At 40.0% G+C, this 26,315-nt stretch overlaps 4 protein-coding genes across 5 annotated transcripts in view; 1 reads left to right on the top strand and 3 right to left on the bottom strand.

Moving 5' to 3' along the window:
• The window catches only part of LOC130167553 (solute carrier organic anion transporter family member 1C1-like), a 34,326-nt gene extending 24,644 nt beyond the window's left edge, over positions 1-9,682 (top strand). Inside the window, exons 10-15 of the mRNA XM_056373865.1 lie at positions 269-464; positions 1,557-1,722; positions 2,461-2,633; positions 5,949-6,013; positions 6,258-6,375; positions 7,404-9,682. Coding sequence (XP_056229840.1) covers positions 269-464; positions 1,557-1,722; positions 2,461-2,633; positions 5,949-6,013; positions 6,258-6,375; positions 7,404-7,641 — 956 coding nt within the window. The 3' untranslated portion in view covers positions 7,642-9,682. The remainder of the gene's footprint in view (positions 1-268; positions 465-1,556; positions 1,723-2,460; positions 2,634-5,948; positions 6,014-6,257; positions 6,376-7,403) is intronic.
• A 72-nt stretch (positions 9,683-9,754) lies between these two features.
• On the bottom strand, positions 9,755-17,174 carry LOC130167554 (tRNA-dihydrouridine(20a/20b) synthase [NAD(P)+]-like). 2 transcript variants are annotated; one of them, XM_056373867.1, is made up of 12 exons: positions 16,820-17,164; positions 16,418-16,539; positions 16,189-16,306; positions 15,803-15,925; positions 15,442-15,672; positions 13,157-13,261; positions 12,901-13,001; positions 12,139-12,286; positions 11,871-12,006; positions 11,620-11,722; positions 11,333-11,433; positions 9,755-11,041 (listed from the first exon to the last, which is right to left on the bottom strand). In XM_056373867.1, the coding sequence occupies exons 1-12, from the start codon at positions 16,909-16,911 to the stop codon at positions 11,006-11,008; spliced, it is 1,416 nt and encodes a 471-aa protein (XP_056229842.1). In that variant the 5' UTR covers positions 16,912-17,164; the 3' UTR covers positions 9,755-11,005. The 2 variants fall into 2 exon arrangements, with proteins under 2 accessions (XP_056229842.1, XP_056229841.1); XM_056373866.1 differs by lacking the exons at positions 9,755-11,041; positions 11,333-11,433; positions 11,620-11,722; ... (2 more) ...; positions 12,901-13,001; positions 13,157-13,261 and adding an exon at positions 14,983-15,313 and having other exon boundaries at positions 15,446-15,672; positions 16,820-17,174.
• Positions 17,175-18,704: 1,530 nt separating this feature from the next.
• rflnb (refilin B) lies at positions 18,705-21,715 on the bottom strand. The gene is made up of 3 exons (XM_056373891.1): positions 21,113-21,715; positions 20,445-20,539; positions 18,705-20,163 (listed from the first exon to the last, which is right to left on the bottom strand). The coding sequence occupies exons 1-3, from the start codon at positions 21,308-21,310 to the stop codon at positions 19,845-19,847; spliced, it is 612 nt and encodes a 203-aa protein (XP_056229866.1). The 5' UTR covers positions 21,311-21,715; the 3' UTR covers positions 18,705-19,844.
• A 224-nt stretch (positions 21,716-21,939) lies between these two features.
• vps53 (VPS53 subunit of GARP complex) overlaps positions 21,940-26,315 on the bottom strand; it is a 31,379-nt gene continuing 27,003 nt past the window's right edge. The window contains exons 22-23 of the mRNA XM_056373890.1: positions 23,931-24,035; positions 21,940-23,423 (exon numbers count right to left, since the gene is read on the bottom strand). Of these exons, the coding sequence (XP_056229865.1) occupies positions 23,253-23,423; positions 23,931-24,035 (276 nt within the window). The 3' untranslated portion in view covers positions 21,940-23,252. The remainder of the gene's footprint in view (positions 23,424-23,930; positions 24,036-26,315) is intronic.

Raw genomic sequence — 26,315 nt, 5'->3', positions numbered from 1 at the left:
CTCCAGGAATAGTAATTGCTACCTTGGGAGTGGCTAATGGGGGTCCAAATAAATAAATAAATTAATGAGTCTCAGTAGTTTACCTCAATGCAATAATAGCAAATGTTAGACAGATGATGGCCAAGCTTTGATTCAATATGAAATCATATTGTCTCATCATATCTCATCATTTTGTCATCGTTTTTTTCAAATCCAGATTTAGCCTTTAAATCAACATCTAATTTCAGTTGATATTGATCCTGTGTTCCACTGTTTCTCTTAATCTTAGGTGTGATCAATATCCCCGCTGTGGCACTGGGGATGTTTTCTGGAGGTCTACTGATGAAGAGGCTGAAGCTGAACATTATGGGAGCGGCCAGGTTTGCCTTTGGCACGTCTCTGATTGGTTACATTCTATCATTGTTCTTCTTCGCAATGAGCTGCGAGAATGCCAAGGTAGCCGGGGTGACGCTTTCGTACGACAGGTCAGTCACAAATAATGTGTGTTGGGGTTGATGATTGCTGACTATTGTGCAGGTATTTGTTTTTTCCCAATTTAGTGAACATAGTGCAATCAGTGATTTACCTCACAGATTATTACTTAGTTTTCTGTAAGTGCACTTTGCGCGTGAGTTTCATATCATAAAGCAAGTACAGAGCTAAGTGGCTTTGATGTGCAGCAGTGACAGCGCAGTGGTCCATGTAAGGTGTGCAACTAATACCTGAATTTACTTATTTAACCAAAAACAAAGTTAATTCAACAGTGAAAATGTTGACTCGTATCTAGATCAAGGCACCAAATGAGCGAAGGTTTCCAAGGGCACCCGCACATCAAACAACAGCATTAGAAATGCCAACAGAGCATGCAGACTGCTGTTCAACATAGTAGGGAGCCAGTAGGTGATCACAAGCTTCACAAGACCAACGAAAAATAATCGGTTGCTGTGTGCCCAATGCACTGCTGAGTCTTAAAACTGAGGTTCAGCAGCAAGACGCAACTGTAGTGACACTGCTGACAAAACAGATGAAAAGCAGCCAGATGGGTGCCACATGCTAATTAACCTACAATGAGTGTGCCGAAGCTGGCACGCACAATTAAGAGCCAGCACTGCTTGTGGTAAATAGAATATTCAATTTCCTATTGCTCATTAACTCTCTGTTTACTTTCATAAATCAGTGAGCAGCTATCTGCTCACTGATTCATGAATCCCATCATTTCCTCACTCCACCTCACCGCAGCACCAACCACGTTAAAGTAGATGCTAAATAATAACATGTGTGAGTAAGTTTGCCTACATGATTCATTTAAGTGTTTTTTTTTGAAGGTGTGACATTAATGAGCGAAATGAACACTACCATTAAAACAATACATAATTTTCCGTTAAAGTTAGCCCTGGAAAAAAAAGGCAATTTTTTCCACCAAATGTATTAAAATGTGTGACAGCCTCTGTTGCTAATGTTGCTTTGGCCTACGGTATTTGTTTTTTAAATGTATTACAACTACACTAACAGATATGTCATGGCTTAGTAAATATTTGCCTCTCATTTGCACTTTGCTCTTGCTCTCTTCCTTCCAGCATGGATATGATATCTTATGATAAACATCCAGTGTTCACAACCTGCAACTCAGACTGTTTTTGTTCAGCGAGTGAGTGGGACCCAGTCTGTGGGGAGAATGGCATCACCTATGTATCTCCCTGTCTTGCTGGCTGCACCAGCTCTGCTGGCTCAGGGAAAAACACAGTAAGTTGTCAAGGTGCTCAAATAAAATAAAAAAAAATTGCACATTGAAAATGAATTTATGGTGGTAATTACCTTAGTAGTGTGTAGGCTGCAGCTGAACTTTAAAAGTCACAAAGCCTACTGTATATATCTCAGCTTCTGCTGTTATATGCCTTTAACACAGCTTTGTTTGGTTGAACACGTTGATGTCATAAAATTCTGTTTTAACTTTATTACATGGCCCAATAATAAAAAAAAATGTATTACTGAGAAATACACTGCCTGTTCATGCTTGTGCATTCATTTATCCTCATTTATCCTCAACACATTAGCAGTCAAAACAAAAAGGTTTGACATCTCTGTAACATGATCAATGTATGCTTTAAATAAGGGAAAACATTTATATACATTTGTAATACTTGGTAGATCATGTGAGTGCCATGGGAGCCCTAGTCTATTTTGTTTCACTTCATTATCACAAAATTAATTGCTGACGAAAATCTGAGATGTGGACAGCAATTCAGCTCTACTGCACATGATTGGCTTTTATGTTTTTTAATTGATTATTGATTATTAATTGATTATACTGCAACAGTGATTTCAGTGGCAACCTGTTGCCCCTGAACACTCCTGCACCACACCCATTTCCACTTGTATATATGTATGTAAGTATGTGTTGCTGTGTGTGCATGTGTGTGAATGTGTGTCTTTGTCCTGCTATACATGGTCACTTGTGTGCGGCTATGCATGTCTCTCCAGGTCTTCTCTAACTGTAGCTGTGTCGGTGTGGCTGGTAACTTTACGGCCAGTACAGGTCAGTGCCCTCACAAGGACGACTGTGACAGGATGTTCCCGTACTTCCTGGCTCTCTCTGTCATCACTTCCTTTATCATCTCCCTCGGGGGGACACCAGGCTACATGCTTCTTATCAGGTCAGATTTAAGAAAAATAATATAACACGATTTAACCATTGCATACACCTTGTTCACCTTTGGATATCCAATCATTGCACACTTGATTTACTGATGCAACTTTAATTTGGAGCTGTGTGAGAAGGTTTTTTTTTTATAGCCAACAAATATTGCTCACAGTCATCCAACAAAACATGAGCCAAATTTCTAGCAGTGAATGCAATGTTTGTTGAGGTAGAGTTTCTCAGTGATATGCTAACAGTCAGACATTTTTCATATAATTATGTTATTTCATTTCACTTACTTGGAAACGCAATAGATTGTTCACATACCTTATGCCTGCCTGATCTGCTTACTTCCAGGAATTATGGGAAGTTTATGTTTTTACTTGCTTCTTTAGAGATCAAAGCATCCAGAGACAATGATTGGGGCCATTACTGTTATTGGCAATGGTAGTGTCTTTGTGTCTCTGTGTCACATGTATAAACAGTGGCTTGGTTAAACAAAGTGTTTAAAAATAGTCTGTTTCCAGTCATGTGAATTCTTAAAGTTTAAATCCCTTTATGGTGGTACAGGGTAGGAGGTCATGATCAGTTGAGAATGACTTGGATTCTCAAAGGGTAATGTCTTATGCTCTCAATTGAGGTCAGGGAGATTGTTAAGTTACAAGCTGCAAAGTAAAAAACACCTACTGCTGCCTTGTTTATATTATAGTGAGGGCAGATTTCCTACGAGTAGCTGACCGCAACTATGATATGCTCGTGGGAACCTTGGTAATGTTAGCTTCAATAAGCTTCGATCAGTTCCCACAAACTGTTTGAGGTAAACAAAAAGCTAGAGTTCATTGTGTTCAGCAGCAGATCTTTTAGAGATCTCCTGTGCAAAACCTGATGATTTTCAAAGGTACAAGTCCCGAAGCTTCTTCTGCAGAATGCAGAATTTTCCAAAACTGAATCAGCAATGTATCATGAATGAAAATAAATGATGGCTGGTGTTGAATCAGTGAACTTATCCTTCATTAATTTATGCTAATGAAAAGGGATGTGACAGTTGGTGCGGCATCTTTCCCACTCATTTTTCTCAAGGGGACAATCGGTTGATCTCCTCTACTTGCACTGATAAAGGGCCAAGTGAAAGTAACTGCCAGATTAATATGAAAGAGATGTAACTATTTGCATGTGTGATATGTCGTATGTAGGTCAGTGCTGAAGCTTCGAAAACTCTGAGAAATGGATAATCAACAACTGATGGAGGAACATTTTTGCTAGCCGACCAGAGAGTGGCTGCTCTGTGTTGTGATTATAATTAAATTATATAATGTTACTAATCAATAACATTCTTTTCTCAAAGGGAACATTGTCAAATAGAGCCGTAATAGTAAATAAGAGTCTAGTAATCCATGTGACTGTAGTTTGAAGCACTTCTGTCTGGTTAATTAGCTGAATTATCTCACATGAAGGTTAAACTTGCTTGCTGAAGCTGAAAATGAATTTCAGATGATTAAGCAGAGAGTTCACTTCATGGACTAGAGGCTTGGGATATGTGTGTGTGTGTGTGTGTGTGTGTGTGTGTGTGTGTGTGTGTGTGTGTGTGTGTGTGTGTGTGTGTGTGTGTGTGTGTGTGTGTGTGTGTGTGTGTGTGTGTGTGTGTGTGTGTGTGTGTGTGTAGTCTGACAAGGACTAGTCCTCCTGGAAAACTGTATGAGACAGAGAGAGAGAGGGAGAGAGAGAGAGAGCAGCGCAGGGAAGCAGATGAAGAGACAGGAGTTCTTCCACTGTAAAAAACTTCCATTTGTACAACTCATTCAGGCGCACACACGCAGCACAGTCGCTCTGAAATGCATTATATTTTCTCGACACACGTTCTGCTTTGAACAACTCAGTCTTAGCTCTTTTATGGCCTATTACTGTAGATGAATGGTCAAACAACATTTCTAAATCGGGGGGGTGGGCACTCACTCCTTGGCCCTACTTGATGACACTGTGGCTCCCTGTAGAAAGAATCATACTGGAGCTTTTTCTGCCAACTGAGTGTTGATCCACAGGTTGACTCAGGTACAACCAATCTGACAATGGCTATGTTTTAAAGAAAGTGAATGCATTATGAACTAAATATAGATTAATCTGCAGCTCAGCACCCTCTGCTGGCTGACACTCCACATAACACCTTACTGATGAGACCTTCCATTGATACAAGATGGCATGTGTGCCCTAGTTTTTCTTTCTATGTTCCAATTTTCCCACATAAAATGGTTTTATTAAGAGAATGTCACACGACATGTGTACACACACACACACACACACACAGACAAAGATTTCCAGAAGCCATATCAGCTGATCCTGTTTGAATGCAATGGTCTCACAGAATGAAATTACTTCATGTGCTCTGCTTTTCTTATTTTACTGTCTGATTTAATGTCTGCACAGTTATCTCTTTATTCCCCTGTTGATTCTCAGAGAGGTTCTGAGATCAGAAAGAGGCTGTATGTTATAAATGGTTTAGGACTGATGACTAATTAGGCAGAGAATTGCCCCAAGAACTGTAAAAGTATCCTGTTTACATTCAGCATTTACACAACATTTTTTTTAACAAAACGTGTGTGTCCATAAGTTCTACCTATTTCCTACCTCAAAACATTTTGGATCATGTCTTTTACATATAGTGGGTACATGGGTTTGACCGAACTTGAGATTGCTACTTAAGACTCAGTTTTCATAAGAAGTTCTGAGCATTAGTTAAGTGACCTTGAATCTGTTTTTTATTTTGTGTTGTAGTTTGGTGGCACTAAGGGACAAAACATATTTCACGGAACGAGATTAACACGAAACACAGCACAAGATTTCAGATTACAGAAAGGGCAGGACAACACTTGTTGTGATTGGACAAAAACCAAGTCAATTCTCTGTTCAGATCCACACAGCTCTGATAAGATGGCCCTGCTAATGTCACTTGTTGCAGTGTAGCCCCCCTATCTCCTCAGTGCTAATTCTGTCAAGCGTGCTTTCAGGGTTCCAAGGGACATTTAATATATTGATATGTTGAAAGCATATTGAGAATTGCATCATATAAATATCCTTTGTTAAAATATTCCCTTAGTTTCAAACTCAGATAAAATGCATGCAATATCACAGCAAATGGCACTGAACACCAGGGATTGGGTTCTGTGCAATTGCAAACAAGAAGTGTTATCCCACCTTTTCTGTAATCTGAAATGTCATATTTTCTGAAATATATTGTTTTGACCTTAAGGGCCACCATAATGTAAACATGGCTGATATTTTCTAACCAGTTCCTGATGTGTTCCTGAAAAATGTCTGCATTTTTTTCCTCATGCAGGTGCATAAAACCACAGTTGAAATCTCTGGCCTTGGGTTTCCATGCTCTGGCAACACGTACCCTCGGTAAGTCTCCTTTAAAACCCAACCTCTATTAAGCACATTTGAATGGGTCAGGAATAAATGTGTTGTCCTGGTTTTGAATCTACCTGAAGACCTTTGCCATCGTTATTCCAAACTGTCACTTGAACTACCACAGTGCCTGTGTTTGCTAAAGTTTCAGTGTTTGTTCTGACTGAACAGTGTTTGCAGAATCTGTTGTTTCAGCTCTGGAGAATGTGATTGCGAAACTATGTTTGTGATCCTACAGCAGGGATCCCAGCACCCATTTACTTTGGAGCAATCATTGACACCACATGTCTAAAATGGGGTCAGAAGAGGTGTGGAGGCATAGGAGCCTGTCGAATCTATAACACCACTGCATACAGGTAGTACTCACATGCATGACAGTCAGTATTTCATGGATCTTACTTTCATTTTAGGGATTCATGAAGATTCAGTTAACTTCAGGTCTACTGCACTTTTATGTTATAGGTTTGAATTTCATGTGGCAATGACTTGTTGCGTGTACAAAATGTTATACAATGTGAAATTTGAAACAAATTTGCATGTTGCTAAATTTTGACACTTCTCTCCAGATCTGTTATATTGGATACAACGAATAAATGATATACCATAAACACTTCACAAAAACTTGCTAAACTTCATTTTATGTCTTTCAAATGTTCCTCATTGGCAGTCAAGCTAATATGATTCATCTTTTGTCCTGTTAGCAAAGGTGATTTACGTAACCTCAGCTGAAGGCTTCCACAAAGTGTTAACATTAATATACTGCAGGCAGAGGTTTTCAAACGAGGCATGTCCCCCAGGGGACAGCAGCCGAGGCTGTGACATACAGCTCATGAAGGCAGTCGAGGTACTTTAAAACCCTTACCGGTTGCCGCAATTTGCTTAAAAGTCAAAAACCTTCTGTGAGTCACAACTCTGTTTATCAGATTTCTTTTATAAACGTCCGAAAGCCACTTAGAAATCACAGAAAAAGGACGCTCCTTATAACACCAGAAGCTGACTGATAATCATTGTGTTTTTAAGTTTTCTTCGGTATCAAAGTCACCTAGTGTTGTCTGTACATCTGTGTGTACAATACAGGAAAAAACAGGAACTCCTAATGTATGATGTGGCATTCTTTAAAGATGCCATGTTGCTAAAATGTAAAGAGATATAGGCTTAAAGAAAACAGGCTCAAAATGTAGCCAACTAAAGAGCAACATATATAAATTGTTAAATTATGTAATAAACCAGTCATTATTTACTGTTCTCTGACATGGTTGGGTTTTAGGTTTAGCCATCTTTTGAGTGACAAAGCCACTGCAGCATCATCTGCCCCTCCCCCATTTGTCCAAAACTTGTCTTCCTCTCTGACCCCCACATTTTTTTTTACGCCCTTGCATCACAGGATCGCATACCTGGGCCTGACTCTGAGCCTGCGGACTATTTCCTTCGTTATTTGCATCCCGGGCTTCATTCTGCTCAGTCGACAGCTGAAGAAGGAGGAAAGAAATGCCATTCATGGAGCTCTGGCCAACGGCGGAACAGAGCTGGAGGCACTCAGGAAGGAAGAGTTTGTGATTTCTAATTGTGACCAACTACAACAAACATCAGATAACAGCACAGACCGGGAGACACGGCTGTGACAGATCCAAAAGAAGTGACCCCGTTTGCCCCGCGCGCGCTCTCTCTCACACTCACACACACACACACACACACACACACACACACACACACACACACACACACACACACACACACACACACACACACACACACACACACACACACACACACACACACACACACACAATATGTACAGAGTGATACTGTACACAATGCGCACACACTCACATGATTTGCAGGGAATCGCACGTTGTATCCGATTATCTCATATGAAGCATAAATTCTATATTTGTACTACTGGACCTGTGAGGGCTTTGTGAATTTGACAGAAATTTGATATAACTGAAATATTTCTTGAATGTACATGCTGTTATTTTTTCCTTATAAAGAAAAGAATATTTTTCTTTTTTAATGGTGGCACAAGAGATTAGATGGGAAATGTGACTTGTACAGACTACTGCAAAAAACAGTCATTCTGAACACCAGCACTTATAAAGCTGCCTCTTTGGAGTTTTCTTTCAAATGAAGTTTTCTTCCTAATCACCAGTGTTACTGAACAGAAGAAAAGTGGCCTTATAAAAACCAGAGGCATGACACTAAATATAAAGAATATAAATATAATAGAATATAAATATGAGGAAAATTAGACCTTCAAAGAGATGGAAAAGATGAGCAGGTTGTTGTAGAAATGTGTTTGAACATGTTTCAGTAACTTTTAGACGGCTTTGTTGGAGTCGTTTTGACGTCTGTGCCTCATTCACTCAATGGTTACCTCTAAATCATCTGTCTTGCTGATTGTAGAGAGCAATTTTCAGTCACACATTCAACAGACATCTGAATACCATTTCCTTTTACATTTCAGACTGAATGACTTTACAGTTGTTTGGGAAAAAAAGTTTCATTTCTGACTGACTCTAAGGCCAAAGTTAGGTCTGTTGCAGTTTGTGTTGTGCGCTTTTCTGGATGTGAACTTGTTCTTTTGTTTTTCGTATTCCCTAAAAAATGGAAATTGAATTTTAGTGAGATCTGCTTACCTGTTTGTGTAATGGAATCTGCCTTGATTTCAATATCGTTGACGGCCACAAGGAGGCAGTACCATCATCTTAATATGGTACTACTGAGGAAAGAAGTTTTACTAAGAATACAGTCAAATAAACTTGTTAACACTGATAATTAGGATTAGACCGAATTTGCTCAGAGTAATCTCAAAGAGCCTCATAAGGCTCTATTATTAAATAACCATTGTTGACTGAAACAGATGGCTGAGGTGAAAGCTTGCCCTTGTGTCTGGTGGTTGCCATGTGTTGTGCCTTTTGAAGAGGCAGAATTTGAGAAACACTGAGAAACGATAATAATGTATGCTGTCCCAGTCTTTAGGCAAACGACTCCACTGTGTGTCAAGTGTTACCACAAAAAGTGTGCATTTGTGTCGCTGATGTGTAAAAGCTCTGCTTCTGCGTCTTCAGCCGTCGCTATACTAAATGTTTCACTGGTCAGTCTGTTTTTACATCATTAGTTTTTCTGTGTATTTTTGTTCATGCATGAACTGCTGTGCCAAAACCCACAAACAAAAACATCATGGTCTATTCTCAGGTTTTTCCTATCAATTTTATTCTTAAAACAGCTTCGATCCAAAATCACAACCCATTTCCATGAAATCTGACAGAATGATTTCTCAAAATGAAATCAGTCCACTAGCTGCTGTATCTCAAGACAACTGTTTAGAAATAATACTTTTGTCTTTGTAAATGTATATTATCATTTTGTAAGATTTTATGTCCAAAATGGATATGTACCATTCTTTTTTTTTTTTGCCAACGTACAATATGTGCTGACCGTATTGTCTTTTGAATTCAGGTTCAGTTTCAGGCACAGGTGGCCACAAGTACAGATTCAGAGGAGCAACGAGAGGTATAGAGGAAGGAAGTCATTATCTCAATAATGTAAGGCATTTACTTGCATTAAATCAGAATGTAAATAATTTTCTTGGATTATTTTTGTAAAATTTCAAAGAATATCGTAAATGTAATACTAAAATAAAACTTTTAATATCCAATCAAATGATGTGTTGGTGTTATTTATTCAAGGTGCTTCATTAAGTGCATGTTCAAACACTGTAAACAAGGCCAAGAATAAAGAAACAGATCTTTATTAAACAACATGTACTGCATCCACCCACAAGGCACTTCATTCTGATTTCTGTCTGACAGAAATATATGAAAACAACTTGAAGAGGCATTCTTGCAGTTTTATGACCTGAATAGTAAATGTGGTAAACCCATGCAAGAACTGCTTTAGCGCGAAGAAGTGGGAAACATTGAACTAACTGGTGATTAAAGTCTCAGCTCCTCTTTCACAGTGACATCGCTCTGTCTGGATAATGGAAATATAAGAAAAACCATACTGCACTTTTTCATACAGAACAGCTGCCAGTGCAACTGGTGCGCTAACCAGAAAAATAAACACGCAGTGCAGCACGTATAAAAGAATGTGGACTTCTGTGGCCATTAACAAGAATCTGTTATTAAAAGCCTAAGTAAGATCAAAATTTTTTCATCCCTATGTTTTACTTATATTTGATATTTAACGGAAGATTTTCATCGACATTTACATGTTAAAATTAAGAAGGAAACCAGAAAAAAAACACTTGGATGCCTGATGCTGTCCAACCATTAACATTCACCACAACTACTACTGTTAAAACAGAACAGTACAGAACAGCAGCTGGAAAACATGAAGATGATTTGTCTAAGTGCAAATGTACATGCAAACTGTATTTGCACAGCCATGCAAGCACAGGCTACATTTACATACTGTATTTAAGCTGCAAGTTTGAAGAGCACATGCCCCTGCTACATACAGAAATAGAGAAGCAAATCTTTAGTATCAAAATACATTCATAGCTGTTTGCAACAGTAATACAGTGCTCCAGCTTTTCGCAAATCTTCCACTCTGTGCACCAGGCTGAAACAAATGCCATAAAACAAACACCCATCCTAGTTGAAAATTTCTTTAACATATCAAGAGCTCTGTGATCAGACCTGGGTCAATTACTGACTGAATTCTTTCCAAATACCTTGCACAGTTAATCTGCCTGATAGAGTGTGAACTTAAAAAAAAAAAGCAATCCTCTTAGTCACACTGTGCCAGGCAGAAACAGGGAAACACAAAATATTACTCATCCAATTTAAACCAGTTTGGTTCACCTCCACGCTTTAGAACTGTTACTGATATCAGCCAAAACTCTGTACTTCTGAGGAGCCAACCGTGATTTTGTGATATGCATGTTGACACAAGGTGATATATGAGGGCAAAGCATGTGTTGGAGTGGCTCTCTTGTGAGTTGATGTGTAAACACTTTAACTTTTAAACATTTTACACTAACTAGTCATCCTTTTTGCTTCCACTATCTTGAAGATTCTGAAAGGACAAAAAATGAAAAGCAAATGTCAGATAATATTATATTCCATTATTTTAGATTAGATTAGTGAAGGCCATTTATCTACTCTAAGTACAAATGTCTACATGATTCTTTAGTTGAGATCCTTGAAATGAATGGGAACTGTTGGCAGTCACTAATATTAACAACCTTTGTTTTCAATGTCTCAACAACAAATATAGGCTCCTGCACTTTTTCAGTAGACTAACTGTATCTAAATAGTGCATGGCCCAAGAGGTCATTATCCTGCTCTGTTTAGGACTTAGTATTACCTGGAGTTCCTGATGTTCTTTCAGCAGTCTGTCGTACTCCCTGGCCAGGCCCTCCGTCTGCTTCTTCATCCCCTCTGCCTCTGACTGGGACTTCTTCAGGGCTGGAGAAGAGACAATCACACATCAACACATGGCATCATCTTCATACACTAGAGGTGACACCTTTTAAAATCTACAGTTGTTATATCAACTTCCTGGGGTCAATACAAAAATAATACTAGCACATGTGTGTAAAAGCAACACAAATATATTTGTAGAGGATATGTGGTAAATATGTGGATACTAACCATCTCCTGCAGTCTTAAGTTCTTCTTTCAGTGCCTCCACCTCCTTTCTCAACAGCTCCATGCCCTCTGAAGTGGCCTTTTCACCCTTCCCTTCCACCAGAGTCTGAAATATATAATGAAATGAAAATGAAGAAATGAAATGCACATCTTTATCTAACTGCAAGTCTGAATCATTAATCTCCTATGTGTGTGTTGTCATCTAGAGCCGTCAAAGAGATATGTAGTTGTGGCCGAACCAGTGTGAAGCCCACCTGTTTCAGCAGCTCATTGTCCTCCATGTATTTCTTGGCAGTCTGGTTAGCGTTGTCAGCCTGTGCCTGAAGAGCAGCTGTAGTCCCAGACATGGCTGCCAGCTGGTTAATCAAGGTGATCACTCGCTTCATAACTCTGCAAAAGTAACCAAGGTCAAAAAAGGCATCATTCAAAGGCTGCAGGTGACTTACTTTCATTACTGATTAATACATATTTTTGTTTTTTAATATGTCCTGTGTGTATCAGTATATGAGAGCAAAGACTCACAGCCAGAGGAAGACAGCAAAGCCAGAGATATAGAGGTTTCTCTGGGCTCTAAAAAGCTTCATGTGCAGGTGGTCAAACATGTTCGGCTGCAGCTTGGAATCTGTGCCAAGTTCTTTTTGTGAATACTTCCTCACTTCACGGACAGCATCTAAAGAAAAAGGAACATGCCATGAGTTAGAAAGCTTAGATTTACAACTTTTTTCTTATGTGTACCATCTTCACAGAGCTTTGTTGTTTTGAGATTTTGCCTACAGTAATAAGATCGCCAGTGATGAAAGTGACTAAAGCCCTGTCTGCACTGCCAATTTTTAAAATGCAGCTTTTTCTATCCAGGTAGGCCTTTTGTTCACATTCAAATTTGCTTTTGGGTCACTGAAAACAGACTTTTTGCAAATCTCCGGCCAGGGTGTAGAATTTAGAGGCTCTATTTTCAGTGTTGTCGTGGAGACAGGGAAACGCAAGCTTTTGGCTTGTAACATCATTATAATTTCTCTACTGGAACCAGTGATATCTTTATTTCAGGCTTCTGATTTGCAAGCATGACTTTACAGCTACCTGTCGATATGGCATGCTCTCTAAACCACTTGACAGCATGTTTTGTGTTTTGATAAAACCCTGTTTTAAAGCATCCAATAGTGCCCACAAAGCTTCCTCCCAGCTCACAGCTGATGATCTAAAACTCAACAGTTCACACGATCTGAGGTTACATTTCTAACTGAAGAGTTGTGTACAAAATATTGAAACAGATGATGTTACACTTACCAAGGAAGAGAACGATAAGTACTATGATCATGGTGAGAAACACTTTGTTCCAGAACCGTGCCACAAAGCTCCAGATCCTCAGCTGGAAAATACTCTGCCACCTGCAACCACACATGCACAAACATTTACAGACATCAGTGCGTAACAGGTCTCTACTCTAGACGATATACAAGCACATTATGTCTGCAGGATCACCACCCACACACACACACACACACACACACACACAGTATGATTCTGAGTGACTCTTACTCACCTCCTGGCAGAGATGAAGGGTAAACAGAGGATGACAAGGATGCCAATCTCCACATAGAGAAAGAGGGCCACAGCAGTCCATTGCAATGTCATCTTTGTTGATGGCCTCAGGAGATAACCTGAGAAAGACAAACATGAAATCTTACAGGGTAATAAGTAAAAGGTTTAGCTAGCATGAATGGCTTTTGTTCCACTTGGACAACGATACAGCCTCTGTGACAAGTTAAGCTTCCTATCTGACCAGTTCACACACCTTAAGGTAAACTCGCACAAGGTTATCCCTGAGAGAAGTTGCCAGAAGTTAGCCCTATCAAACTCACATTACAGTTGCCAACTTACAGTTGCTGCGCCACAAGAGTTTGTGTTTATATGCTTATTAGAGGCACACACACAAAACACACACTAAGGCTTTTTGAAATGATGTCTCTCTTTCCATCTTCATATCATATCATCTTCATCTCCATAAACCCAATGCTAAATTCACATAAACTTTAACTACAAGCTAACGCTAACCTTAAGTGCGCCACTTAGAGTAAGCTAACTAGCCAGTTAAACATTTATAATGACAACTGGGTAAGGTGCCTAAGTTATCAGCGTTCAGACATAAAGATACACCACTTACCAATAAACCGCAAAAATGCAGACTGATAGAGAGCAACTTTTCTACTCTTCTGAAATCATCCAAAGCAAAGTTCGTCTTCCGGCTTCCCTTCCTGTTCCACCCAGCTCGTCTGAAAGACCTATCTTCCGGTCTTATTTTTCGTAATAAAATTTTGACACGTTGATTTCAAGCATCAATATGGGCGGGAAATGCGTCATTGGTTTTTAATTGTTGCGTAATAACATCTTAAATCTCACTGTCTGTTCTTACTCTTGTGTGTACACTCCCACCCGTTATACGTGGATTCAGCACACAGATTAAGATTTTACTCTGAAGGCAAATCACAATACTTCTGCTCTTTTTCCTTGAAGAACTCTTCATTATAAAAAAACAATTTACATTCAGTAACGTAATTCTATCCCTTGACTTAGTATTTATATACACTCAGTTTGCAGTATATTAGGTACACCTAGCCTATATTAATGCAGTCTAATTAGTCATGCCTGCAATAAATCCTCCCGTCATGGATCATAATGTTCAGTTTATGTTGAAACTGTTTTTAATAGGTGTTGGTATGGAGGCTGCAGTTTGTGAAGCTGTGTAATTGTATTTGCTTTTTTATTTTTTATTATGCTTCTGTTATTTCGTCCACCGCATTTAAATCAGTGAGAGTAGGTCAAACAACAGAAACACCTCTCGTATTAATGCTATACAGTTCAACAGCTCCACAAACTGCATCCTCCTAAATGATCAAAACAATTTTAATAAAAACATCATAACCTGAAGACAAGCTTTTATTATATGACTGTTGCATTACTTTAAGCTAGGTGTACGTAATAAAGTGCTAGTTGAGTGTACATTTAAGCTACAAAAACTGACACATAAAAAGAAAAACACTTATTACATTGCTTGCATTGCTGCTCTAAAAAGCTAGATGTGCATGAAATTAATCATTGTGCAAGTATATAATAGTTTTTGTAATTTTTATTCTTTTCCTACTGCAAGGACTCAATAAAAAGATGTATCATTAGATTTAATATTCCTTCATATCTTATGATTTTAAGAATGTGCTATTCATTGGGAAGCAAAATATCTTAAGCCTCAGTGTATACTAGTAAGACAAGCATTAAAAAAATAACTAAATATTCTGTTTTAGCTATATTATTACTGTTTAGTTAAGGCTTGACTGGAGAAAATGGAGCAGTAAAGAAGACAAACATCAGTAATACAACTATAGCTTTGTAATTTTATTTGGCACAAAAATAAAAAATGCTAAAATCAAGTACATTGCATTTCAACTCTGACCCTACACTGACCCGTATGTGTTCTGGAGGTAATCTATTACAGCTGAGGTACTGGATAGAGAATTGAACACTTTTCTTTCAGGCTGGGAGCTAACCCTCTCCAGCATGTAGATAAGATGGTGGTGGAAGCAGGTGAAAGGAGTGCCCTGCTCTATAGAGATGTCCACCCAGTCCCATATACATTCCAAAGGAGTGTCCTCATAGCCAGCGAACATTGCAGGGTTGGCAAGCAACCCCCGTGCAGCCATCACACCTGATAAGCAAATCCAGTCAAACAAGAAATTAACAAACTGAACACTAGACAGACAACACACAAGACAGGAACACTGTTATTTATGCATATGACATAGTGAACATCTGTTGAAAACAATCAAAACAAACCTACCATCGATACCAGTAAGCTGGTGAGTGGACTCCACATCACGGAGGTACTTTATGTCCCCATTGGCAATGACAGGTACAGATAAACTGTCTTTGATTGTCTTTATGGCATCATAATGGACGGGCTGGTGACGTTCTTCTGCTGTACGGCCATGGACCGTTATCCATGACACACCAGCTGATTCAGCCTTCTGACACAGATCCACTGTACGTCTCAGGTCCTTGTGAATTCTGTGGGTGACATGAATTTCTTATATTCTCTTACATATATACAGATATTGATATATCTGCAATAAGCTACCATCGATGTCACAGATTTACTGATTTAGCTTTACAATTTTGAACTGGTTCAGATTTTTACCTTATTTTGATGGACGCTGTATAGTTTGGATTGTCCACTTGGTTTCTGACATGTCTGACCATATCTTTCACAAGTTCAGGCTTGTTGATGAGGCATGCACCATACCCGGCTGACATAGCCCATCTGAAAACACAACAAAGTTATCTTAACTTAAACTTATCTTAAGAACTTAAACAAAACAAATCTGTCCAACTATCTCAGTAATACTTAATTAGTGTTCAAATAATAGAGAGGAAATCAGAAAAATACAATTTGACATTAGTAATTAATCGGTCAAACAAACTGTGCTCTTTTCATCCCCTGCAAAATAAAAATGCTGAAATCACAAAGTAATAAAAAGTGACTGAAGGCCAAAATGTATCAAGGCCTATTGTAAGTAGTTGCACCTCTGGGGACAGCCACAGTTAAGGTCAACTCCATCTGAGAAAGGTGCTACCACACAGGCTGCATCAGCCAGGGTCTGAGCATCATGGGCAGCAAACTGCACTATCAGGGGCCGGTCACCTGAAGAGGAATGGGAAAAAAATTGACATCTCTGTGTAAAGATGTAATGCATTAGAAGTGATGCTGCAGGAAGGACACTATACTGACATGCATTACAATGTTGCTACTCACGCTCATTGGTAGTGAATTCACTGTCTCTGGCTTTGACGGATCGCATGAAGTCAGAAGCAACTATCATTGGGGTGAAGCAGATGTCACAGTTGTACTTCCTCACCAAGGACCTGAACGCAAGCCTATAGAAAATAGACTTCATTGAATATCGTGTGCAAGAAACAAAACAAATGGTAGCTGTAAGATAAGATAGTACTTTTTTAAGTCCTGCAGTGGGGAAATTTGTAGAACCTATAGTACTTCCCATGTTTAAGACAGCAATTCAAAGGACTCAATGAAACACTTGAGTACAAGTGTTTAAAGTGAAGTATCAGTAGTGCTTTTTTACCCCTTGATTGTGGTTCAATACAGCAAAAATAAAGATATGAATACAATTGCAGGAGGAAAATAGATTCCATTTACTTTGAATATCGAACCATTGGAGCACATATTTTCAGGACTTTTCCCTTTTCAAACATGTCCACAATACTGGAGTTCCCGTTACATGTCTTCATTCTTCTCAAATAAGACTGCTAGCCAGCTAGCACAACAAGCTAACTAGCTCAATATCCAAAAGTAGAGTAGAGTTTAAGAGTGGGTTCTGTCGTCTGACACCTATTCCACTATTTTAAAGACGCGGACAAACTGATAATACAACCTAAAACCCCACACTATCACATGCTGATACATAGATACAGCCAGGTTTATTTCAGAACAACAATACAGGACGACGCTACAGTCCACCATGCGGGAAAAATGTGGGCGTGTATTTAAAATCTCTGAACCCATACGCCACATAACCTAATGTATGTGTTTAAGTATTTCATTGTATTATTTTTTTTAAATTATAAACACCCCCTCTAATGTATCTAGTTTAGGTCTTTAGGCAAAGTTTATTTGTTTTTCTTTTCTATTAAAAAAATATTGACGATTGATTTCTAGGCGATTCATACGTCACATCCATTCACGCAATGCCGCCTTCAGGTTCTGTAGGGAAAAATAGTTTTCGAGCTTTAAAATCACTAAAGCTCAAGATTGCATTCAGTTTGTGGAATTAAAATAACTTGCTGAAGAGGTGGTCATTATACACATATAGGGGCAATTACAATGTTCTCAAAAAGGGCAGTGCTGGTTTGAAAATATGCGGTGAGGTATGCAGATGCATACTGTACATGCATGATAACTGTAACACGATAGAAGGCAAGATAATGCAAAGTACGTTTATCTTCAATACTAAGCTGTCTTTTCTAACTAATAAGTTCAATACTTAGCTGGTTGTGAAAAGTAGCTCCATCGGTACAATGCTGCGGGGTTGCAATACCAATAGGACAAGCCCAAGCCATGGGTCACTTTATGTGTGTTGAAAGGACAAAAAGTGAAATATACTGAGGCAATGGTGAAGGAGGTTGCTCCTCAGCTTTCATCACGTCAGGAAACTCCCTCTAGCACACAAATGTTCAAGAAACATTGAACTAATGGAAGAAGAACTAATGCTACAGTCACCCTACACACCCTACAGCCAATCAGAAAAATAGTGGATGTATTATGAGTTGGATGTAATATTCATTGTGTTATTTGTGGGATACAGAAAAAGTTACAAACTTCTGGCTTGTATCAGAATAGACTTCTATGTCTGTTTGTCATCATAATCATTTACAGTGACAACTAGAACAGTTTTCCCAGATGACACTTTTTTTCTGAGGACCTGGGCTGCAATTGTAATGTGACCTACTCTAAGTGTACTATATAGTGACTATGTGTGGCATCATCTTAACCATCCACTGTGTACCACCACACAGCAACACAAAATCTTATCAAAATTAAGATCTGTTTTGATGAAAATAGGATTTGGAGCATAGGATCAACCTTGCTTTGGAATCAAATCGTTGACAGAATGTTCCCTCCCAGGCCACAAGAGGGCAGTGAAGCAGCACAATTATATAAAGTCTCTATCCATTTGTTGAGTCTTAAAGGGACAATTCACCCAAAATCGAAGTATGTATCATTTTCCTACCAGAACAGATTGGTAGCACAACCATCTATTAAGGATGTTTTGGTGATTTGATGAGGTTTGAATATATCAGTTGAAGAGTGTGAGGAGCTTTTTTTGGCCAAAGTACCTGTAGGAAGTTCCCATTTTTCCTTTGGAAAATCATCTCTCTTGATCACCCATTTTAAGAATTTGTACATGCCTTTCCCTTTTTCAAAGTTTGTTAGTGTGTTTATTATTTAGTAAGACCAAATAACAAAAAGAGAACTCCACTGTTATCTTTTAAAAAGGACAAGCGATACTTACTCAAAAACACAGTTGAAGAACAAATGAACACTTTATTTCAAACTGGCACTGAATAAGTGACTAATATCAAAAAGAAGCATCAAACAGATACATCAATAAGGCACAAAGATCATCACAATTACATCCCTTACCATGACTGCAGAGACCCGTTAATGAGCTGATAAAATCTCAGATCCTAAAACTTCAACAGAATAAATACAATATCAATCCAAATCAGGCCAAAGAAAATGATAGCAGTGGAATGCAGCTTGTTATTTTCACTAGAAAGCCAGTGAGTGATATCAAAAAATCCAATCCACAGTAAACTCCACGCTCACAATCCATCTACACTACCTACTTAAAATCAGTTTAAGCTTACACATCACAATGAACAGAAAAGTTCCCTTTATCTACCAACATTTACACAATACATTATGAGTTGCAGCCATAAACAGTGGCTAGAGAAAAGGCTTGGTTTGAGCTTAGCTTGTGCTATGTTGTGCAGAAATACCCTGTGAAGAAACAAAACACGTGTTAAGCATTTTTCACCACATCCTATGTACAGTGTGTATAAGTTATGATTCAATAGCATGCACCCAAACTCCAGCACCACCTTTATTTGCCTTTCCTCTGCCTTACAAACTAGTCGCTTTGAACCATATCCTAGGTTAGCAGTTCTAACAGGTGCTCTTCATATTCAATGAGCTGAGACAGGCCTCATTGTTCAACTTTAAAACCAATCACTCCACATGCCTGACCAACTTGGTGTGACATGAGGAGAGTGACTTTGCTGAGGGCAAATAAGTATACTCCTCATCTTGGCCCATCTAATTCAGTTCTACAGCCAATAAAAATAATCATCCCTTTAAAAACTTTCAACAAGTTACAAACTCAAGCGCTTGGTTAAATATCCATGCCATGGATAGTTTCTTTCATTGCCAGGGACACACACATATCATACATACAACATCTCAGCTGTCTGCAACATCACAGTGCAGATGATTTCTGTCCACAGCTTGGGATAGATACTTAAAAAAGGATAACAGGCTACACAGCTCTAAGAGGACAACACAGCAGGTCAACGGCATCCAGCCTCAGGGGAGCCACAGTTTAGGGGGCATAGGAATGCCCCTAAACGCCTATGTGTGTCCCCAACCACCTGGCCACCCCTCCTCACTGAGACAGCTTTCTGTGGCCAGCTGCCTCCAGCTCGACACTGGACAGGAAGCGTCTGGATAGCCGGTGGCAGTCGTAGCTCAGCTCTGTGGTGTAAACTGCGCTGGTTTTCTTGGGGTAAATGATGGTGGTGCTCTTGAAGCGCTGCGGCCGATGGCGAGGCTGAAACTCCAGCTGTGTTTTGTAGCGGCGCCAAGTGCTGTGGGGCATGGCCATGATAGTCTGCCTGCAGTGTTCAAGGCCCTGGCCCCATGGCTGCAGGGCCACGTCCTGGATGAAGTGGCGGTCCGAGTTGTAGTGCACGGAGGAGGTGTATCTGTGGAGAAGGGGAAAGTGTAATGTTTTGAAATGAAACTAGTCTGAGTCCCACCTGCACCAGTTACATTACACCACACCGAGCTGTCTGTCCAAGTCCACCGTTCTGTTGTTTGCTTATGTACATACTTGGAAGTTGTCGGCCGCTTTGGTACATATTAAAGTAAAAATACTAAAGCCTGCGTGTCCTCATGGTCTGCCATTTTTTGACTGACATGCATAGCCACACTCTTCCAGCGGGTCTCATGTTGCACAGAACAGGTCATATCAAAGTCAACCCACCTTATTTCCTTTGGCGGCAATGGATCTAGTGCTATGCCTTCCCCAAAGGACAGTGGGTGTAGCTGTGGCAAAGATCCGGTGGGTAAAACTGGAACCTGCAGTGCAAAAATCAACCACACAGTTATCTCATAGGTAGCCATTACTATTGAGTTCTTATTGACCCAGTTCAGTGCTGTAGTGACCCACTTTCTTCAGCTTGCCAAAACATGCAGCAAGTTCTTGCATGATAGTCTTAAGTGTTATTGTCAAAAGAACTTTCACAAACATTTGGTTTATTTAACTCAAAAACTGGCTCATAGAGTCAGCAAAACAGTGGGCATGGTGTGTTTGGTAGACTGCAACTAATTTCAGGGCAAATTTCCTGTGCGCAAGATTTATTCCAATGCAAGACAATCTGGAATTTGTAGGACGAGCTACACTATAACATTTACTTTGCTATGCATTTGTGGAAACTATCTGACTCTCATGCATGCACATTCCTAGCAGTATGCCTAGTTTTCCATATCAAATTGCAAGTTATGAAATGTCCTGGCATTCAAAGCGAATGTTCAGCTGCAGTTTGAGTTCGATTGCCTTGCTCCAAAGAGTTCACATATTGCTTTAAAAAAAAAAAAAAAAAAAAAAAAAAAAAAATCACAGGACGTAGTGAGAAAAATAGTGCTACCTACCAGGGAGCCCCTTCCCTCGTCCTCAGACACCGGGCTCACGCCCCCGGCTTTATCCGCACACACAGGCAGCAGCCAGGCGCTGGGGCTCGGGCTCGGGGGTAACCCAGAGTCCGGGCTGTCAAGTCCTCTCTCAGCCCTGCAGCTCATATCCAGTGGGTCTCCTTCACATACATTTGGCAAGTTCAACCTGCCAACCATTTCTAGTTAAAAGTTGCAAAACTCCAGCGAGTAACACGCAGGTTGCGAAAGAGAAATATTTCCAGATTTGACTTCCTTGTGTTCGCTTTTATTTTTCCGTCCAGGGGTTTTGTTTTGTTGCAAAGTCCCACGGTGATACTGTCAACTTCTTCCCGGACAGCATGCACGGCTGCCCGCTGGAAATACCATCAACCGGGTAACCGGTAATTCAGCTCCCCGACCTTCAACCACCTTGAAAACAGGAAAAGTAAAAACTATTCTTTACATTGATATTAAAAGCATTGCTCCGCAGTGACAGGATGAGACGCAGAGTACGTTGACTTCTGTAATAAGCAGAGAAAGGATGCGAGTGAGTCCCGCTGCCCGCGGATCCTCTTCAAACTTCTTCTCCCTGAAAGGGGCCTTCACATCCACAAACACAGGAAAGGAAACGCCTTTTGAAGCTTTTACTGGCTGCTGATTGGATGAAGGATAAGCGGCAACCAGAGACGAGGCCAGCCATGGGAACATTTCCAAAGCAGCTCATTCAACATCGGGCCTCGGTAAAATCAGGTTGATTTTTCCTGCTATTGTGCAAAAATGTGCCAACTGAAGCATTATACACCCATCTGATGAAGCACAAGGGAAAATCTGTGGCAATGTTTTAATAGTGCTCAACAACTGCCTGTGTAGCACACAGTTCACACAATACAAACATTTTGTACCTGAAGGCAGGAATATTTACACTAATGCATTAACATGTATTTGATCTACAAGGACTTGAGAAGCTGAGAGGCACTGACATGAAATTCAGCGACCATGACCAGGGAACAGACTGCAAATAGGTTTAGTGTCTCTTCCAGAGGCTGTGATGTTCTGAATTTGACATCACCGAGGACACAAGAGGGAGCAGCTTCAGAGAACCAGAGGGCACTTGGCAAAGTGCTGAGACAAAGCCATCTTGTTCTGTCTCAGTACATTTTTATGACTAAAGATATTCTTTACCAAACTGCGGAGTTTGAAATTCGGCCTGCAAGTAGAGTGTGGTTGAATGGATGGATAAATGGACACTTGCTTTTATGTCAGTGCAAATGAGACATAGGGTTAAATTTTAAGTGTTTATATAGACAGTGTACACTGATCAGCCACAACATTAAAAGTGCTGTTTTTAATGTTGTGGCTGATCCCCCCCACCATCATCTTCTAGTCAGAGGCCCAAGTTAAAAGACTGCAGTTAGTGTTAATGTTTTTCCAAGAGATTTTTAAATGCCAAGATAAAAGATGGCCTCATGTCTCACTGAAGTTGCAGGAAATCCAAAGATCCTCTTTGTCCCTGGCTGGGGGAAGCCTCGTCAGTGAATCGTTTTAGGTCACCGTCCACACAAACAATCCCGACACCTATGACGCATATCCACTTTAATGGATGGCAGAGATGCACACAAATTTCAACCCGGTATCTCCAACTTTAAATTAAAATAATTGAGGAAAGCCATGGTTATCCGTGAATTACATTATATTCAAACATCAACTTTAATTAAAATCAGCCTGCCTATGATCATCCTGGATTAGACATGTCCCAGAGAGGCAGCCAGTGGCTCTCTGAGCAGAATTTAGTTAACAGCACTTCATTCTGTCGTGTGAGTGCAAATACACTGTGCAACAATGTACTAATGTTGCAACGCTCAGACATTAGTGTCATGAAGACAAATGTGTGAAATTACAGAAGTAAATGACATATGTAGCAACATCAAGTAGCGGTAGAAGACGTTTCTTCATAATCGAGCGACAGCTTGGGTTCACATTACTGTCAGTCAGAAAATTCAGTCAACTTTCTGCTCTTTCTGTAATTCTCCACGATGACTGAATGGAGTATGAAGTCCTTGAGATGAATAACTGCGGACTGAGGACGTTCTCATCCTGCAGCCTCTTTCATTTTCAAGATGTGATTTCAGTGTGTATCTGTTCACAGTCTCTTCTTGATGAGTTTCTCTAGTTTACGGATGCGGGAGGATTCCTGCTCAGGGGTGGGGGCACTGAAGGACAAAGAGGGCCCGCCGTCAGCCCCTGAGGGTGGAGTGGGTAGCCTCTGCCTGAAGAGCTCCAGCATGCTGCTTTGTTCACTGCGCTTCAGACCCTACACACCCAAGTACACACCAACACAGGGGGGAAATCACAAAGTATAAAAAACAACATCTCTTTATGGGAAAACCTGAGAGGTTGATGAGCTCACAGAGGCAAAATGAGAGAAGATGCAAAGTCACAATGTTAAAGCAACAGCTTGACATTTTGGGAAATACACTTATTGGCTTTCTTACCATTAGTTAGATGAGAAGATCGATACCACTCTTGTATCTGTGTGTTCAGTGTGAGCCTTCAGCTTGTTAGCTTTGATTGGCATAAAGACTGGAAGCTGAGGGAAACAGCTAGTTTGGCTCTGTCCAAAAGTACCCACATACACAAACCAGCATCGTTAAAGCTCACTAATTAAGATGCTCAATCTTGTTTGTGTAAATCAGTGTTCATTCTGAATATACAGATATAAGAGTGGGATCTTCTCTTCCAACTCCCAGCAGGAAAGCAAATAAGCATATTTCTCAAAATATTAAACTACTCCTTTAAATTATTGGTCAAACCATCTGACCTTCATGTCAAGAATCTTCTGGAAGGTCTCAGGATTGCCATCAGCCAGGAGCTTGATGTAGTTATCAACAAACACCACTGGCGGTTCATGTGGGGCCATCACCACCTGCGGAAAAGTAGAGGTTAATGTTGATTTCACCCCTCCCTCCTTTCCTGCGCACCATCATGGGACGACCCAAGAGATCTTTAAATGATCCCACATGGGGAAGTTATGCCCCAGAATAGGAGGGGGGGGGGGGCTACAACTGACAGAACCAAGCAGTTCTAGCTGCAAACAAAGTTGAGACTACAGTTCTATATTTAGAAGCCCACTCCTCACTCTTTTTTTCCTTTTACACACCAATTACTCCATGCATGAGCGGGCAAGAATTAGCTTCACCAGTAATTATTTTGGGGGTATAATGAGTCTGGGCAAAAATCTGCATTACTCAAAAGCAGGCAGAAAAAGTTTAATGGGGCACAAGTCTTTCTGGATTGGATTCTCTTGGTTGTTTTTTTTTTTTTTTTTTTTTTTCAACAATAGAGACTGGGTGGAAAACGTGGATCAAATAGCATTTCTTTCAGCCGCTACAAAGCAGACAGACCAACACATGGCTGACAGACCCCCACCTCCCATCTCATGCATACGCGTGCGCACAGGGGCAATCTCGCAAAATGTTTCTCCTGTCCTTCACTTCAAAAGGGCCCAGTCTATCCTTTCAAGCTTTACTGCTCTCTTTTTACTCAAGTTAAAATACATGAGAAGGTGTGCTGCACAGACAGGGAAAGAGTGAAGGAATCAGAAGCAGGAGAGACAGAGAGGGAAGAGCAGGCATGAAAGGCTCAGGATTGTGGGGAATTCTTTGCTTTCTTACCACCCCTGCTGACTGAGTGATTTACTTAGCAACTGTCCTGGAGCCAGGCCAAAGGAAAGGCCTGCAGGGACCTTGTAAAAAAAAAAAAAAAAAAAAAAAAAAAAAAGGGAACGAAAGGAGGAGAGGGAGTTTAAGAATGAAAACTGGCATTAAAAGGGAGAGAGAGAGAAACAGAATGAGGAGGGGGTAAAACACTCAGGCTGAACAAGGGTGGGGATGGGGGTTGCCTTTTAAATACTCCCCAGAAGAGAACTTCAGAGGTAGTGAAGAGAGCTGGAGCTATGGTGGGCTGGGCTGCAAGAGCGTGGAAAACAGCCACGTCTCACAGGCATCGCATCGGCCAGGAGAGGCTGTCTCAGACAGACAGAAAGAATCCTATGTACTTTGAACATAACTAAGCACTGGCTTACATAAGAGACAACCTAATTTATTTCATCTTTAACACTCAAAGTAGATGATTTGACAGCTACATAAAGATTTAGGAGAGCTTACATAAGTGGAAATCTAAAAAAGTACATGGACTGTTCTATGAACTAAAGAACAACTTAATATTCCATCAGTTTAAAGCTGCATTAATCGATATCTTTATATCGACGATGGACCAAATGACTTTGTCTACTGTGAAGAGCTCACTCAAAGTAACAAACCCACAGAGAATTATCATCCAACTCTGCAATATCCTTCAACTTTACAGACCACTTCAGATCCTTCATTCATTTGCTTTACGGATCAGAACTTGATTGTTTTGGTTCAGTGTTACTGCTCTGGGATTTTTTTTTTTTTTTAGCAAACAAGCTCTGATAAACCCAGTGTTCACTACCTGTCCAGCACTAAATGACAGAGAGACAAAGTTAGCAACTAGCCGGAGAACATTGTGGAGCATTTGGCAGCTCAAGAGCCAGATATATCCCTCAGGATGCAACAGCACAAACTCAAAATAAATGTTTATGCTAGTCCGTGTGTGCTAGATGTATAAATAGGCAACAGTTTCCTAATACCTAACAACTTTATAAGGTGATAATATGTCAATCTTGTGTTTACAGCTTGTTTTGCTATTCCTTAGTGGGCAACAAAAAAAAAATAAAATAAATGAAAATAAAATAATAAATGCTGTTTTAAGTCACAGTTACTTCTGATCTTTTTCAAACATTAACAGGACAGTTTTGATTAGTGTGTGAGATCATTAAATCAACTCAAAAACCACAACACAAGATATAAAACATGCAGTGTTGTACATGCCAAACAATTCAACACCACACACCCTCAACTAATCTTGATGAATAATTATCATTGCTGTTTTGCTTAATAGCGCACCACTGAAGAAAAAGCAGCAATTAGAGGGATTATGAGTTAACAAGGAGACCAGCTCGTATATTAGGTCATTCTGAAAGCAGATGATTAAAACTTGTTGTTTCTATGTGCGTAGAAACACAAGCTTTTCTTACACTCCAATTTCCTGCAGCAATTTCCCTTTGGGAAGACTAATGCTCTCTCTCTCTCTCTCCCCCTCTCTCTATCTATCTACCTTTCTA

Source organism: Seriola aureovittata, chromosome 4 (assembly GCF_021018895.1).
Source record: "Seriola aureovittata isolate HTS-2021-v1 ecotype China chromosome 4, ASM2101889v1, whole genome shotgun sequence".
In the NCBI taxonomy this organism is placed as follows: Eukaryota; Metazoa; Chordata; class Actinopteri; order Carangiformes; family Carangidae; genus Seriola; species Seriola aureovittata.
Note: the sequence above shows the minus strand (reverse complement) of the source record. Positions and strands in the feature narration are given on the sequence as shown.